The following is a 13,904-nucleotide window of genomic DNA, read 5'->3' on the forward strand; positions in this document are numbered from 1 at the left end:
GTCACCGACAATTCCCTGCTCTGACGCCTGACAATTTGTTTTCTTCTGCTGCTCCCCCCAGCAGGGCCCAGCTGCCCACGGGGCTCGGATCTCAGCCCAGAAAGCGATGGCAAACTTCTCCATGGAGCTGGAAGGTGCCTGTTTTGGGGTTATCGATGCCCCAGGGCTCTCTGAGGGGCAGCCCAGCTACAGAACAGGACCAGGCTCTCTGGAAAGATCATTGCATGCCAGGGATTTGCACCGAGCGTTTTTCACCCCAAAGAGCTCATGGAAAGCATCAGTGCTTGCTGGCAGCTCCTGGATCTTCACATTCAGAAAATGAGATACAGGGGGAGATGTTGGAAGGCCAATCTCAAGGGCCACCTGAAGGATGGCTTGCACTGGGTGAGCCTGCCAGCCTGGTGCTGCCTTGTCTCGTGCTTCATTGGCTCTGCCACAGCTCTGCTCTATTGCATTCCCTGCTGTGTGCTGCCACACGGGCATGAGGGGATCCCCAGCCATTACAACCCCATTATTTTACTAGATATATGATGGAGATGGGAACTGCAGAGCCCATTGTGGCACTGAGGAACAGGCAGCCCGGAGGAGATTCAACAAAACGAGCCCGTCCCGCAGCGCAGAGACAAGCGGGCTGCCTCCTGCCTCCCCAGTGTATTCCTCACTGAGAGAGGAAAGATGTCAGATTTCAAAGGGAAAAACCCATGGGAGAAACTTCCAGGCTGGTTTTTTTTTTTTTTTTTTTTTTTTTTTTTTGCACTTTTGCTCTCCATGGCCGTGAGAAGGACGCGCTCTCCTGCTCTGCCCGCGGGTGGTCGCAGCTTTATATTAACTCACAGCGAGACGCGGCGTGCGGCATGGGGAGTGACAGATCTGCCTCAAATTAGAAAATGCTGTGGGGAGGGGTGTCCCTCGGGCATGGTGCTGGAGTGTTCCTGAGCCGGCCGCTTTGTTGAGCTCTCCCATGCAGCCAGGAGCTGGCTGCTGCGGGAGGATGGTGTGGGTGAAGCAGGGATGAAGTGCAGCTTTTTCACCTGGGTGCTGGGGTGGGCAAGCAACCCTGAGCCCTCTGCAGAAGACAACAATGCATAGCTTTCAGAAGGGGACAGCTGTGTGCAAAGGGGGATATTTTGCTAAGGATTTCCACCCGTATCCCAGTCATGGAATTCCCTGGAATTACATCTTGACAAAGCAGAGAGGGATGCTTCCATGCAGCCCCGCTGTGCCTGTCTCACCTAACACTGATGTGATACGACACTACTGAAACGTTTAGAAAATGGTGCTGTGGGTGACAGTTCCCAGCAGTTATTTTAACCCAGCATAGTTAGAAAATCACACTCTCACCAAAATATATGGAAAAACAGTCGTGGAGGCTGCTTGGAGACAGAGGTTCCCTGTGCACCTGTGCAGCCTTGAACAGCTGATGTCGTCAGTGAGCATTCATTGAACGCCCCTGGGCACCTCGGGGAGGTTTTTGGCGGTGGAGGACAGAGCAAATGGAAGAAGTGATGGGGAAACCACAAAGCAGTGCCCGCTGAGCACAGCAGTGGTGATGTGCACGATTTCGGGCACGGTGGGCTGGAGGAGAAGTTGCAGCCGGTGAGAAGAGGGAAGGAGGAGGTGCTGCCCGGCCGGGCACTCAGAGCTGCTCTCCCCGTGCTGTCAGCTCAGCTCGTTGCTGGCTCGGAGCGCGCTGCGAGCGCAGGGCTGCGCGGTGCTGTTAGCAGCGTGACACCTCCTAACCAGCCCCATCTGCTCGGAGGCACTGCATCCGGCGGGGTTTCTGCAGACCTGCTGGCAGAAGCGTTTGCCAAGTTTTTACAATCATCGTTAATAAACACGGCGGGGCGGCGTTTGGCACCATGAGCTGCGACTCGCAGGCTGGCTGGCTGAGATGGAGAGAAGCCGTGGCAAATAGATGTGAAATGATCCCACCCTGTGGGATGCGTGGATGCGCACAGCCTGCAGGCAGGGCTCAGCACTCACGGCGCTGCTGCTTGCAGACAGCCCACAGCCCTGGGCTGCTGCTGGGCTGTGGCGTGACCCAGTGCCACCCTATGCTGCAGGACCCGAGCTGTGTGAGAACCTGGTGCCTTTCAGACAGGATGGCACCATCCAAAAAATGTCCAGGATGGAACAGCTGGACCCGTAGGTGTGTAATAGCATCACAAAAAGCCCATGTGATTTAAGAAAATGCCACATTCTCGGCAGATGAAAGGCTACAGCTGAATCGAGTGGCTGCGGATGAATCACAGCGCTGTAGGGAGCACACTCATGGGTGTCTCAGCAAAGCCATACAGCTTGGATGGGCTCCAGCAGTGCTGGGGCGTTGCGGGACTCTCACTCCACCCCCCGGGCTCCCAAAGCCCACACATCCCACAGGTACCTGGCACCCAGCAGCACCTCCCAGCTGCTCCCACTGCGGGCCGCAAGGAGTGAGATGAAGCATCACTTCGAGTACACACTCTATCAGATCCTTTAACCTGCTGCATTAAAATAATAGTGTGGGATTTAGGTCTGGAGGTTCTGGAGCGGATAGTTTTGTTATACATCATCATTCCCGTCCTGAAGCTAAACCGTTTTGAAGCGCTGTATAAATAGCCATGGGATCACCTTTCCCAGCTGGCTCCATCCCTTCCCGTGTCTCATAAGAAGAGAAACGCGCACATCATTGGGAACCTCTGGTTTTGCTTTCCATGGGCTGGAATATCAGTGCTGAGGGTTTCCAAGAGAGATGCTGTAATACACTTACGCATGCACAGAGTTATGTGCAGAGCTGGAACCTTTGCTGAGTGCCGAACTCATGGGGCTGAAATCCTCCTGACAAACCCTCAGCTCCTGCCTCCCCAGCACTCCTAGGGCTGATTAGAAAGTGTTGAAAGTTTTGGGGGACTCCCAGGCCACGTTCTCGCTTTGCTTTTCGCATGAGGGTTGCAGTGCTGCAAAGCTGCAGAGGGAGTTCCTCACAAACAGGTGGAGATGGAGGGGCTGCACCAAGCCCTGTGCATACACAGGGTTGTGCTAAACCCTGATTCACCCAAACCAACCTATGGAGAAATGTATGGGTGCTGTGATGCACAGCCCAGCATCCATCGGAGCTCTGGGAAACTGTGGGGTCCGGGCAGCTCTGATGGTGCTTGAAAGCAACATAAGGAGGATATTCCTATTCCAAGAGCTTCTAGTCTAGGGATGCAGGGCCACAACCACAGCCCATCTCGCTTTCAGCTCAGAGCTGTGCCGTCGCACTGCTGGGCCGTGCCGCAGCCGTGAGGAGATGAGAACCATTTGCCATATGCTGAGGGATTACTGTATAAAACCAGGATGCTTGGCGGTGAGCCAAGACACAAGGTTTCCAAATAGAGTCTGAATCCTGGACAGAAAAGTTCCAACTAAATATAGCCATGGCAGGCTCGGGATGACTTTTTTCTGTTGAGTTCACTGAAAGCAGGCGGGCAGCGGTGTGTGTGCAAACGGAGGACCTGGGATGCACAAGCAGGATGGTGCTGGGGCAGGAGGGGCTGAGGATCACTGCAGGGTGGGGGGTCAGGCAGGAGCAGCAGCTGGGAGGGAGAAGCTGAGCCCTAAGTGATGCAGGTTCCCAAACAGCCATGCCAGGGGGGCCGGCAGCACGGGGAGCTCCAGCTAACAATAACAGATACTGCTGGAGTTATACCTTACATAGAGAAAACCAACACTGGAACCAGCTTTCTGTGAGCCTGGCAAAAAGCTTTTGTTTAATTTACAGGGGCTCAGGCTATATTTAGCCTGCAGATCCTTGGGGTTTTATCTGGGATCCAGTGAGAAGCTGAGACATATTGCCTGTTTGTGGGATTTGGTCTTTTTCCAGCAGGGCAGCACTGTAGGGCAGTGCCAAAGTGAGCAATGGGGTCTGCCTGAGCTCAGCCCCATGGGCAGTGGGATGAGAGCAGTGGAATAGGAACAGTGGGATGGGAGCTGTGGGATGGGAGCTTTGAGATGGGATTGATGGGATGGGGGCAGCGGGATGGGAGCTGTAGGATGGGGATAGAGGGATGGGAACGGTGGGATGGGAGCAGCATCTCTGTCAGGAAAGCCCAGCTCCCACATGGCCCTGATGATGGATGCAGTGGCTTCTGCCCTCTCAGACATATTTTTCCTTTCTCTCTTTGCAAAGTAACCCTTTTTGAGACACAAGAGCCCCAGCGCAACGCTGGCAGCCTCCCTCTCCATCGCCGGCCGCCGTGCTGAGCTAATTTTATCCTCCCTGGCCCCCCCATCTCCTGGAGATTGTCCTGCTGCAGCCAGCGAGCGCTAGAAAATAGCACATCGCCCACTCATCCAGCCTCCCTCCACAAGGAAAATATTTATATTATGCCAAAGAGAGGGTTTCCATGGCAGTGATGACTTTAGCACTGTTGCCTTGGAAACCACTTGAGGCCATCTTAAGCTGGGCGAAAATACCCTTCATCGACAAATAAGGAGAGTGCACAGGAAGGCCCCGCTGGCACACAGCAGGACGGGAGCTGCTCCCCTCCCGGTTGCTTTCGGGGCTCCCCAAAAGGGGATGTGCAGTGTCTGACCCTCAGTGATGGCACCGGAGGGCAAAGGGGTGGCACGGGAGGAGATACGGTGACATTGGAGGGCACAGAGGTGGCACTGGAGAGGACGCGGGTGGTGCAGGGGGGACGCAGGTGGCACTGGAAGGCACACGGGTGGCACCGCTGCCATCCAGCGTCGAGCACCACTCCCTCCTGAGGAAGCCTCGGTGCCTCGGGACAGCCGCGGTTCCCCGCCAGCTCCATGCGAGGGGCCCCACGTTTCTCCCGCGGAGCTGCCAAATCCCCCCTCCTCTGCACCTCCGCCTGCTGCGCGGTTTGGCAGACCTCTCCGAGCCAGCGGGACTCCATCACCGGGAACACATCGCTGGAGCCTTCAGAGCGGGCAACGAGCTCTGTGACGAAGCCAGCGGCGCAGAGGCACGATGCCACGTGTTCAAGCTATAGAATTTGGGCTTTTTCCCCCCATATTTTGCTTTCTGGTGGGCTGGAACGACGTCACAAACGTGGCAAGTGATGCTCCAACCCGGCAACCCGACAGCCGAAGCGGGGTCTTTGGGGCGAACCGGGGGACGCTGGAACACACCTCTCTGTCCCATCGCAGCCGACCAACTCCGTGAAAAAGCCCCCGAACGCCGCTTCTCCCCGTGCCGACACCAAACCCGAGCGGCGGCGTCCACGCGTGGCGGGACCGCACTCGGACCGGCGCCGAGGGGACGGACGGCGGCAGCGGGGACGCGCCTCGCCCCGCCGCGGCCACGCGTGGGAGTCGAGCAGCGCTCCGCGCCCCGGTGCCGAGCGGCTCGGGGCCGCCCCCGGCACGCCCCCGTCGGTCCCGCCCCGCCTCGACGGCTCTAGAAAGGCGGCGGCCGCCCCACCGCCCCCGTGTGCCGGTGCCGCCATGGCCCCGCCGCCCGCGCTGCGGCTGTGCGCTGCGTCGCTCGTGGTGCCGCTGCTGCTCCTCGCGGCCGCCGCGCAACAACGGGAGGCGGCGGGAGGTGAGCGGGGGGGAACGGCGCGGGGATCGGGTGGGGGCTGCGCTGATCCCGTCCTGGGGGTGCCGCGGGGCGGTGGTCGCGGGTAGGGGCCGCTCCGGGAAGCGGCTGCGCGTGGGTGCGGCGTGACTGCCGCCTTCCTCCTGTTCCGCTGCCGAAAGCAGAATGTGGCCAAGTGTGAGCTGGAGGAAGCGGGCGTGTGGCCGGCGAGAGGCTGTCGAGGGCTGAGATGACGCCTGTCGCTGCTGGGAGCTGGGTTGCTGCGGTGGTAAGGGGTTGGAGCCGCGGGGTTTGGGGTCCTGCGCTGATCCCACAGAGCCGCGAGGGCGGCGTGGGGTTGGGAGTGCTGGGAGCTCCCGAGTGGGAATGCTTCGGGGAGAGCGGTGCTGATGGTGATGTGGTAAACCGTCCGATCGCCTCCCGGGGCAAAAGGGTGGATTCCAAGCGCCCTGGAAGCAAACGGGCCGAGGCAGCCCGACGGCTGTGATGCTTTCCCGGCCTTGGCTGGGGAAATGGGGAGGATGCGGCTTCCCAGAGCGTTGCAGGGCTGTGGGGAGCGTGCAATCTCAGCCTCTCCGCGGTGCATAAACAGCCTTATCTGAGCCGTGTTAATAAATCGCTGGGTTGTTTGGAGGGCTGTGCAGAGCATGTGACCGGCTGTTGACACTGGGCCGCAGCTGAGGCTTCCTCCCAGCTGCAAGGGGAGCATGCAGCTCTGCTCCTCGCACACGTGGGGCACCTCAGGACTGGGGCTTTGTGAAGCACTGCTCCTCGTGCTGCAGTTATTGGGGGGCTGCTCTGCTGTGGGGCTGCAGTTGCTCCTTTCTGCCTCTCTGCTGCTTTTCCTTACAGCAACTTCCTTGTCTGGGTTCTGTTTGACTGAGCTGCCCTCTCACCCAGTGGTAGGGGATGATGCAGTCTGTCCCTGCCCAGTAGGTCTCTGGACAGCCCATCTGTAGCACTGCTCAGCTATCCAGAGCAGCCAACAGCTCGATGCTTTGTGTCAGTTTGGGCCAGGCTAGTGCTTGCCTTTGAGTCTCCCTGAAATCAGCTCTTATCTGCTGTAGCTCAGGTGGCTTCTGGAGGGCATGGGGCAGCAGCTGTCTCCAGAGCCAGGGTGCTACTGCAGATGCAGCAGGCTCTCTGTTGGCATGCCTGCAGCTCTGGGAGCAGCATTTAATGCGTGGCAGCATGTCCTAGGGCACAGGTCCCTGCAATGCGTGGGACAAAAACAGGCTCCAAGGAGCACAGAGCTTAGAACACAGACAAGCTCCTCAGGTGTCTCATTCTGTTCTCCTTTCTACAGAATGTCAGCAGTATACAAACAGAAGCTGCGAGGAGTGCCTGAAGAATGTCACTGTAAGTAGCTGGAGTAACTCTGACTTCTCCCTAATGTCCAGAAGCATAGTGTGTGCTTTGGGGGGCTGTATGAAGAGCTGCTTCCCTGTTGGAGCTCCTTTGTCCCTACCCCAAGCACATTGTGGGTACCACCCATCTGCCCATGGTAACGTGAGGACCAGTCCCCATTGGTGCTCAGGGAGTGGCTGCTAGAAAGTGATTGAGTCTCATGGTGTGCTGCTTGAGTCATTTAATATGCTGGGCTCCTCCTCAAGAATGTGAGCTGCTGCTTGTGCTCAGGTGAGTCCTGTGAATGCAGGAGCACTTGACTGCCCAGCATGACAAGCAGATGCTTGCTGGTTGAGTGCCCTGAGCTCTGCAGGTTGCCTTGCATGCAGCAGATCGGGGTAGGGTCTTTCCAGAGGCCTCTTCCCACTTGAGCAGTTAGCTTTCCTCTTGGTGTTCCTGATGTATGCAGCCACACCACAGGTGTGTGGGGGTAGGATAGGCTGCCAGGGTGGCAGCTGTGGGCTGTGTGCTCTCCTGCAAACCTCCTCCACCACTCTTCCTTGAAAGCAGGAAGTTTGGGCTTGAGACAGACCTCACTGCTGACTTGGCCAGGAAGTTCTGGCCAAAGCCAAGCAACTTGGCCTGGGGGCTGTGGGCAGCGCTGGCATGACTGCTCAGGGAGGTTGTGGTGGTCACCATCGCTGGAGGTGATCCAGAGCTGTGGAGATGTGGCACTGAGGGATGTGGTTGCTGGGCATGGTGGGGTGGGTTAGGGCTGGAAAATACCCCTAAGATACTCACGTTCACCTGTAGGGATTCTGATTCTTGGGCTGGAGCTGGCTGAGTGAAGGCACTGCAGCTGGTCTGGCTGGGAGGGAGCAGTGATGGCACAGGTGGGCATCTTCTGTACCAGCAGTTCTGTACCAAGGGGTACTCAAAGGCCTTCCTGTCCCTAAAAATCTGGGCAGAATGAACACAAAGGATTTAATGATTCTTCCTTGCAAGCCGGGAGAAGCGCTCTCAGCATCTTCGTTTGCTATGGAAATCTCCGTTCCCCACACCCGCATTCCCTGCTGAGATGAACCTGCTGCAGAACAGAATGGTTGCTGCCGCTCACTTTGGGTAGCTGTGGTACTTAGGAGCTGGCAGTAATGCTGTGCTTTCCCATGCTGCAGTGCCTGTGGTGTGCCAGCAGCAGGAGGTGTGTGCCATACCCTGTCCGGAGGATCCTCCCCTCTGCTGATCTCTGCGAACTCCGCTCCGCACGCTGGGGTGTCTGCTGGGGTGAGTGGAGGGAGACCTGTCTGCTTGGTGTCTCCTTTGGGCCACAGTGGCACGCTGGTGCATGGACAAAGCCTGGGTTTTGGGGAGCAGGGTGGTGGGAGAACGAGCTGGGGCTCAGTTTCCATCACCCGTCCCCATGGTGCAGCACAGCTGAACTGTGGCCAGCTGTTGTTCTGGAGGCCGGGCTGTCCTCATTGCCCGTGGGGGAGTGAGAACCGCTTCCACACCTCCCAGAGGAAGAGTCTGCTCTTTGTGAGCACCGCTGTGTGCTCTTCTGAACCTTGTGTAAGACCCTGAAATACTAGTTTGTGTGTGAGTAGCTTCATAAAAGGTCTCATTGTGGAAGAACACATTCCTTACCTTGCAAAACGAGCCTTGGGGGTGATTAGTCCTCCAGGAGATTAGCTGTGAGCTGTGTTTGTGGTGTGTGACTGCGGCCTTCGTCACCGGGCAGAGGAGAGTGTTGTGTGGGCAGGGTCATGTGAAGCCCTGGCTTGCCCTGCAGAGCTGTGCATTTTGGGGCTGCTGCTGGTGAAGAAACTCCCGTTGGAGGTGAAAAGCATGGCTAGGTTTCTTGCCTACTGCTGCTGATTTCCAATACCTGGCCTCCAGCCTAGCAGCCTTGCCTCGGGTGAGCCCTGAGGCTGCTTTATGCAGGCACTGTGGTTGGCAGTAACGTGCCTAGTGCCTTCATGCTGGTGCCAACACTGAGCACACCTGTAGATGATGTCTGTCTTGCTTTCTCAGGCTGTCACGCGTGCCTCAAGTCCAGCAACTGATGCTCCCAGTCTGGTTGTCAGCAGGCAATCGTACACTGGTGTGCTAAGTGTGTTTTGTTGCATCTTGCAGTGAATTTTGAAGCCCTGATCATTGCCATGTCTGTGGTGGGTGGAATGATCCTCGTCATGCTTGTTGTTTGCTGCTGCTGCTGTTGTAAGAAAAAGAGCAAAAAGCAAGTATCGGTGGGCTGTTCCCAGTTCTCCCAAAGAGTCCCTAAGGTGCAGCTGTGGGCTGCTGGAGGTGGGTCAGTGTGGGCTGATGGGCTCTTTTTTGCTCCAGGCCAGACAAGGAGGATGAACGAGCCGCCCGGGAGCGGGAGCGCAGGCGAGTGCGCCAGGAGGAGAGGTGAGGTTACATTGCCCTGTGCCTGCTGACCCAGTGCTGTGCCAATTGCGTGGTGCTGCAGCCTCTGATGAGGGTCTGTACTGCAAGCAGGATCCCTGCTGGGATCTGTGGGTGCAGCTTTGTGATGATGGTGTGTATCCACCCTGAAGTTCCTCCCCTGTGGGAGGGGGGCTGTAGGGAGGCCAGCAGCCTGAAGTCTCTGAGCAGAGCTGCCGGCATGGAGCTTCCCAGCCTGGGAGGGAGCTGGGAGCTGGAGCTGCTCCTCCTTGGCTCTGTTCTGCTGGTCACTGACTTGTGGTTTCTTTCCTGTTTGTTTCTTGCAGAAGAGCAGAGATGAAGTCACGGCATGATGAAATCCGAAGAAAATACGGTACAGTGGCTTGCACTAGCAAATAGCACTATGCTTTAGAATTGTAGAATCGTTTAAAGTTGGAAGGAGCACTGACATCTACTCCAACCATCAACCCATGTATCTGACTACTCTAGACTGTGTCCCTCAGTGTGACATCTATCCTTTTCTTGAACATCTCCAGGTGGGTGACTCCACCTCCTTGTGCAGATCATACCTTTCCAGTGCCTCATCACTACTTCTGGGAATAATGTTTTCCTAAAATCCAACCTGACCCTCCCATGGTGCATCTTAAGGCCATCACCTCTCATCCCACTCCCACTAATCTGGGAGTAGAGGCCAATTTCCCCACTTCACTACCACCACCTCCTCTCAGGGAGTTGCAGAGCAATGAGGTCTCCCCTGAGCTGCCTCTGACCCATCCCAGTTCCCTCAGCTGTTCCCCATCACACTTTGTGCCTCAGACCCCTCACAGCTCTGCTGACCTCTGGACACACTCCCTCCTTGTAGTGAGGGGCTCAGGACTGAACACACTGCTTGATGTGTATCCCATGAGGCATAAGAGATGGGGTGGTGTGGGCACAGCCTTCCAGGAGGACACTGGTACATTCTAGAACAGGAGGGTGAGCAGAGGATGATTGGCAAAGAATTGTCACCCAGAGCAGTGAGTGCTGCTCCTGGGGTTCTCAGTGACTCTCGTGACTCTCTTTTCTTCCAGGCCTGTTCAAGGAGGAGAACCCTTATGCAAAATTTGAGAACTAGCCTCTCTGGATCTGTCACACCTGGTGAATGGCATCCTCCTTGTGGACCCACCTCCCTCTGGGTCACATTCCAGGAGACCCCTATGGTGCAACGTGCTGCCATGAGCCCTGCTCAGTGACTCCCCCATTCCCTACTCCAGTTCTCAGTTTGCCCTGGGCTTTTGCTGCAGGCAGCCAGCCATCAGCGCCAGGTCAGGCTGAAACCTCATTCTGTGCCTGAAAACTTGGTGGCAATAGTGCTGGGCTTCACACTCCTCCTTAACCCAGCTGGGGGTGGCAGCCCAGCACAATGCAATACGGTGCCTGGCTGAGGTCCTGAGTGGCCCAGTGTGTCTTCCTTCTCATGCAAAGCTGGGTACGTGCAGCGTGAGGCTATCATCTCCCTCTGTGTGGAAGTGACTCGGGGGTGGCCTGGCTGTCTCCAGCTGCATGCATGTTCCCACACACCAGCACCCTGTCACAGCGCTGGTTTCTAGCTGCCTTGGGCCTCTGGGGCAGGCCTACATGCACACTTCACTTGCAACTAATCCAGGATCCCTCCACAGCCCCTCTACCTCTGTGCCTTTCTTGATCATCTCCTGGGCTCAGTGCCTGTTGCTGATAGCAATACGGTGGGGTTCTGATGCATATGCAGTAGGGTAAAGACGTATTAAATTGATTTGATTACTATCCCAGTGTGAACGCTTCATTCTGCTTCCCTACAAGTGTGGCTGTCAGCTGAGCCTGGGTGCCACTGTGGCAATGAGCAGGGGAGGGCGGGCAGGGGTAGGATTGAGTTTCTTCTGTGCAAGGAGAGTTGGGCCACAGGGCTATGTATTTATGTCCTGCGAGGAACCCAGGATCGGGGCTTACAGTGGGCTGAAGTGGATTTGCAGTACAAAGGAGCCCTGCGTGCATGCGGTAGCACCCGCAGATGCAGTTGTGTGACAAAGTCAAGTGGGGCTGGCGGCACACGTGGCGCTCGCGAAAAGCGCGGACCCTGCAGCCCCGGGCACGGCTCCTGAGCGCGGGGTGATGTTTGCGGTACGCCCGCGAGGGGGCGCCATAAGACCGGGCCCGCGCCGCCGTGCTTCGCCCCTCCCTCCTTCGGAGTCCCGCCCCTCGCTCACGGCGCTTCCGCCGCTCCGTGACGCACTTTCTAGAGCCGCTGAGCGCGGTCGCTCATCCCCCCACCCTCTTTTCACGTGACCGGCCGGGCGGCCAATCGGAGCACGGCGTTGCTGGCGCGGGGCGGTGGGGGCGCGGCTCGGCGCGCGCTCTCGCGGGCGGTTGGCGGCGGCGGCGGGAGCCAGGCGGGAGGCAGCGCGCGGGCCGGGCCCTCCCCGCCCCTACCGGACCCTCCGGGCCCGTCCTGCCGCCATGTCGGAGGAGAAGCCCAAGGTGAGCTCGGCGCGGCTCGGCGCGGCGCGGCGCGGGCTCGGCGGGCGCGGGGCGGGTCGCAGGCGGAGCGGGGGGGAGGGTCGGGCCTCGCCGTACGCTGATCTCCGCCCGTCCGGTTTTTCCTAGGAAGGAGTGAAGACAGAGAACGACCACATCAACCTGAAGGTGGCCGGGCAGGATGGCTCCGTCGTGCAGTTCAAGATCAAGCGGCACACGCCTCTCAGCAAGCTGATGAAGGCCTACTGCGAGCGGCAGGTGCGCGCATCGCCCCGCGGCCGCCGGGGCCAACCGCATCCCAGCCGTGTGCATTCCTGCCCGCGGCGCTCCGAGGGGGGAAGCTCGGGCTGCCGGCATCGCTGTGCCTCGCTGGTGCACGTGGGGCCCTTTCTCTGCTTCCCCACGCCGAAGGCTCGGCCCCATCCCGTGCCTCAAACGCGGCGTGGGTCCTTGTTTTCATCGGAAGGTCGGGTCTGGGAGCGGGCGCCCAGCAGTTGTGTGAGGTGTGAGCGGGCGCTGTGGGCGGGGGGCTTCTGCACGTGTTTTGGGAGCGTTGGCTGCTGAGTGAATGCAAAGCCTCTCATTTCTCCTTATGAGGAGCAGCTGGCCCTCGCACACGCGTGCACGCCCTGCAGAGCAGCACGGTGCTGTGGGTCAGAGCCAGGTGCAGCCCAGCACCATTGCTCCTTGCAGAGCCCTTGCTGCCACAGCAGCAGCACAGCATCCATCGAGCAACTCGGCTCCTTCCGTTTGTACAGCAGCAGAGGCATGAAGTTTCCCATTCGTTTGTGTTCTGTAAATCTTAATTTTGTTGTCTGTTCTGATAGTGAATCAGTGAATGCTTTTTTTTGGATTCAAAACTAAGAGTATGGTTTCTCACATGTACCACTCTATAAATTTGCAGGGTTTGTCTATGAGACAGATCAGATTCAGATTCGACGGACAGCCAATTAATGAAGCAGACACACCTGCACAGGTATGAAAGATGATTTTACTGCAAATGGCTGTAAAACGCTTCTTCAGTTTCTTCCCTGTGTGTTTTGTCCTGGCTGGGGTGGGAGATCTGCACGAGCAGTGGTGCCAAACATGCTGGCACCTGTGTGCTGCTGTGGGCAGGACCTGGAGGAAGTGCTGAGCTCTTCAGCTCTGTCCCACTTCTGGTTAAAGCCGGGACTGAAGCTGAATGCTGTAGCTGCTGCCAGCACTATCAGTGCTGAGAATTTGGGGGATTTCTTGCATTGATGAGGCCTGAGGTGAGGAGCAGAGGAAACACATGACTGGGGTGGTTGCTTTTAGAGGGCGAGCTTCTGAATCTGGTTTGAAATAGAGATGTCGAAACCTGTGTAACTCTGTAAGTTTGTGGTTGTGAATTCGTGTTCTCTGTATCGACCTCACAGCTGGAGATGGAAGATGAAGACACTATCGATGTGTTCCAGCAGCAGACGGGCGGGCTGTGCTAAGACATGCCATCCTTTGGAGCAGAGGCCTTCCAGGCTCGTTGCACCTCGCTCTCATCTGTCCTTGGATTTGCTATTAAATAGTAAACAAATGAACATGCCAATCACACGGGATTCTTGGAAACCTTAGAGGACATTTACCAAAATTGCTTGTTGTCTTTGACGTACTGCGTGTGCAAGTCAAAACAGTATCTGCAGGGATTATATCTATATCTTAAATTGGGCCCATTTGATTTAAGTTCTGATTCAGTAATATACGTTGTATGTCTGCTGTTTCCTTTTTTTCCTTTAAACCTGTGGCCTAAATATCCGTCCGTGTTGAGGACATGGAGTGCATTCCTGGCTGTCGGTCCTGCCCTTCTGTTCCATCCTAACCTTGTAAATAATTCAGTATATTTTCATGCCGATCGCAAGCTTACAAGTTTTGTTGTTTTGTTATAAAACACGCCGAAGAGGAGGAAGAAGACGCTGATTTAAGTGTGCGTTGCAAACAGTTACTGGGAAACCTACGACACGAGGTCTGTACGTGCAGATGCAATGCTTCGTATAGAGTCAGAGTTTGGAATATTGCAGATTTACATGTGCTTTGTCATGATTTGATAAAGTTGTCTGAAATATACTTTTTTAACGCAGAAACGAGAAGTGTCATCAATCAGGTGTTGGCTGAGCGGAGCAGC

At 56.8% G+C, this 13,904-nt stretch overlaps 2 protein-coding genes across 2 annotated transcripts; both read left to right on the forward strand.

Moving 5' to 3' along the window:
• The first annotated feature begins 5,355 nt into the window (after positions 1-5,355).
• Positions 5,356-11,062, forward strand: PTTG1IP (PTTG1 interacting protein). Its single transcript, XM_085232848.1, has 7 exons — positions 5,356-5,530; positions 6,834-6,886; positions 8,050-8,158; positions 9,008-9,110; positions 9,218-9,283; positions 9,607-9,653; positions 10,351-11,062. The coding sequence occupies exons 1-7, from the start codon at positions 5,434-5,436 to the stop codon at positions 10,392-10,394; spliced, it is 519 nt and encodes a 172-aa protein (XP_085088974.1). The 5' UTR covers positions 5,356-5,433; the 3' UTR covers positions 10,395-11,062.
• A 488-nt stretch (positions 11,063-11,550) lies between these two features.
• LOC146543610 (small ubiquitin-related modifier 3) lies at positions 11,551-13,863 on the forward strand. Its single transcript, XM_085232531.1, has 4 exons — positions 11,551-11,773; positions 11,900-12,028; positions 12,675-12,746; positions 13,168-13,863. The coding sequence occupies exons 1-4, from the start codon at positions 11,753-11,755 to the stop codon at positions 13,228-13,230; spliced, it is 285 nt and encodes a 94-aa protein (XP_085088657.1). The 5' UTR covers positions 11,551-11,752; the 3' UTR covers positions 13,231-13,863.
• The last annotated feature ends 41 nt before the right edge of the window (positions 13,864-13,904 follow it).

Source organism: Meleagris gallopavo, chromosome 11 (genome assembly GCF_905368555.1).
Source record: "Meleagris gallopavo chromosome 11, MGAL_WU_HG_1.1, whole genome shotgun sequence".
Lineage (NCBI taxonomy): Eukaryota > Metazoa > Chordata > Aves > Galliformes > Phasianidae > Meleagris > Meleagris gallopavo.

Coding starts and splice junctions, on each gene's coding strand:
- LOC146543610 (XM_085232531.1), top strand. CDS start 11,753: ATGTCGGAGGAGAAGCCCAAG. Junction 11,774..11,899: donor TGTCGGAGGAGAAGCCCAAG/GTGAGCTCGGCG, acceptor GGTTTTTCCTAG/GAAGGAGTGAAGACAGAGAA. Junction 12,747..13,167: donor AAGCAGACACACCTGCACAG/GTATGAAAGATG, acceptor TCGACCTCACAG/CTGGAGATGGAAGATGAAGA.
- PTTG1IP (XM_085232848.1), top strand. CDS start 5,434: ATGGCCCCGCCGCCCGCGCTGCGGCTGTGCGCTGCGTCGCTCGTGGTG. Junction 5,531..6,833: donor ACAACGGGAGGCGGCGGGAG/GTGAGCGGGGGG, acceptor TCCTTTCTACAG/AATGTCAGCAGTATACAAAC. Junction 6,887..8,049: donor AGTGCCTGAAGAATGTCACT/GTAAGTAGCTGG, acceptor CCCATGCTGCAG/TGCCTGTGGTGTGCCAGCAG.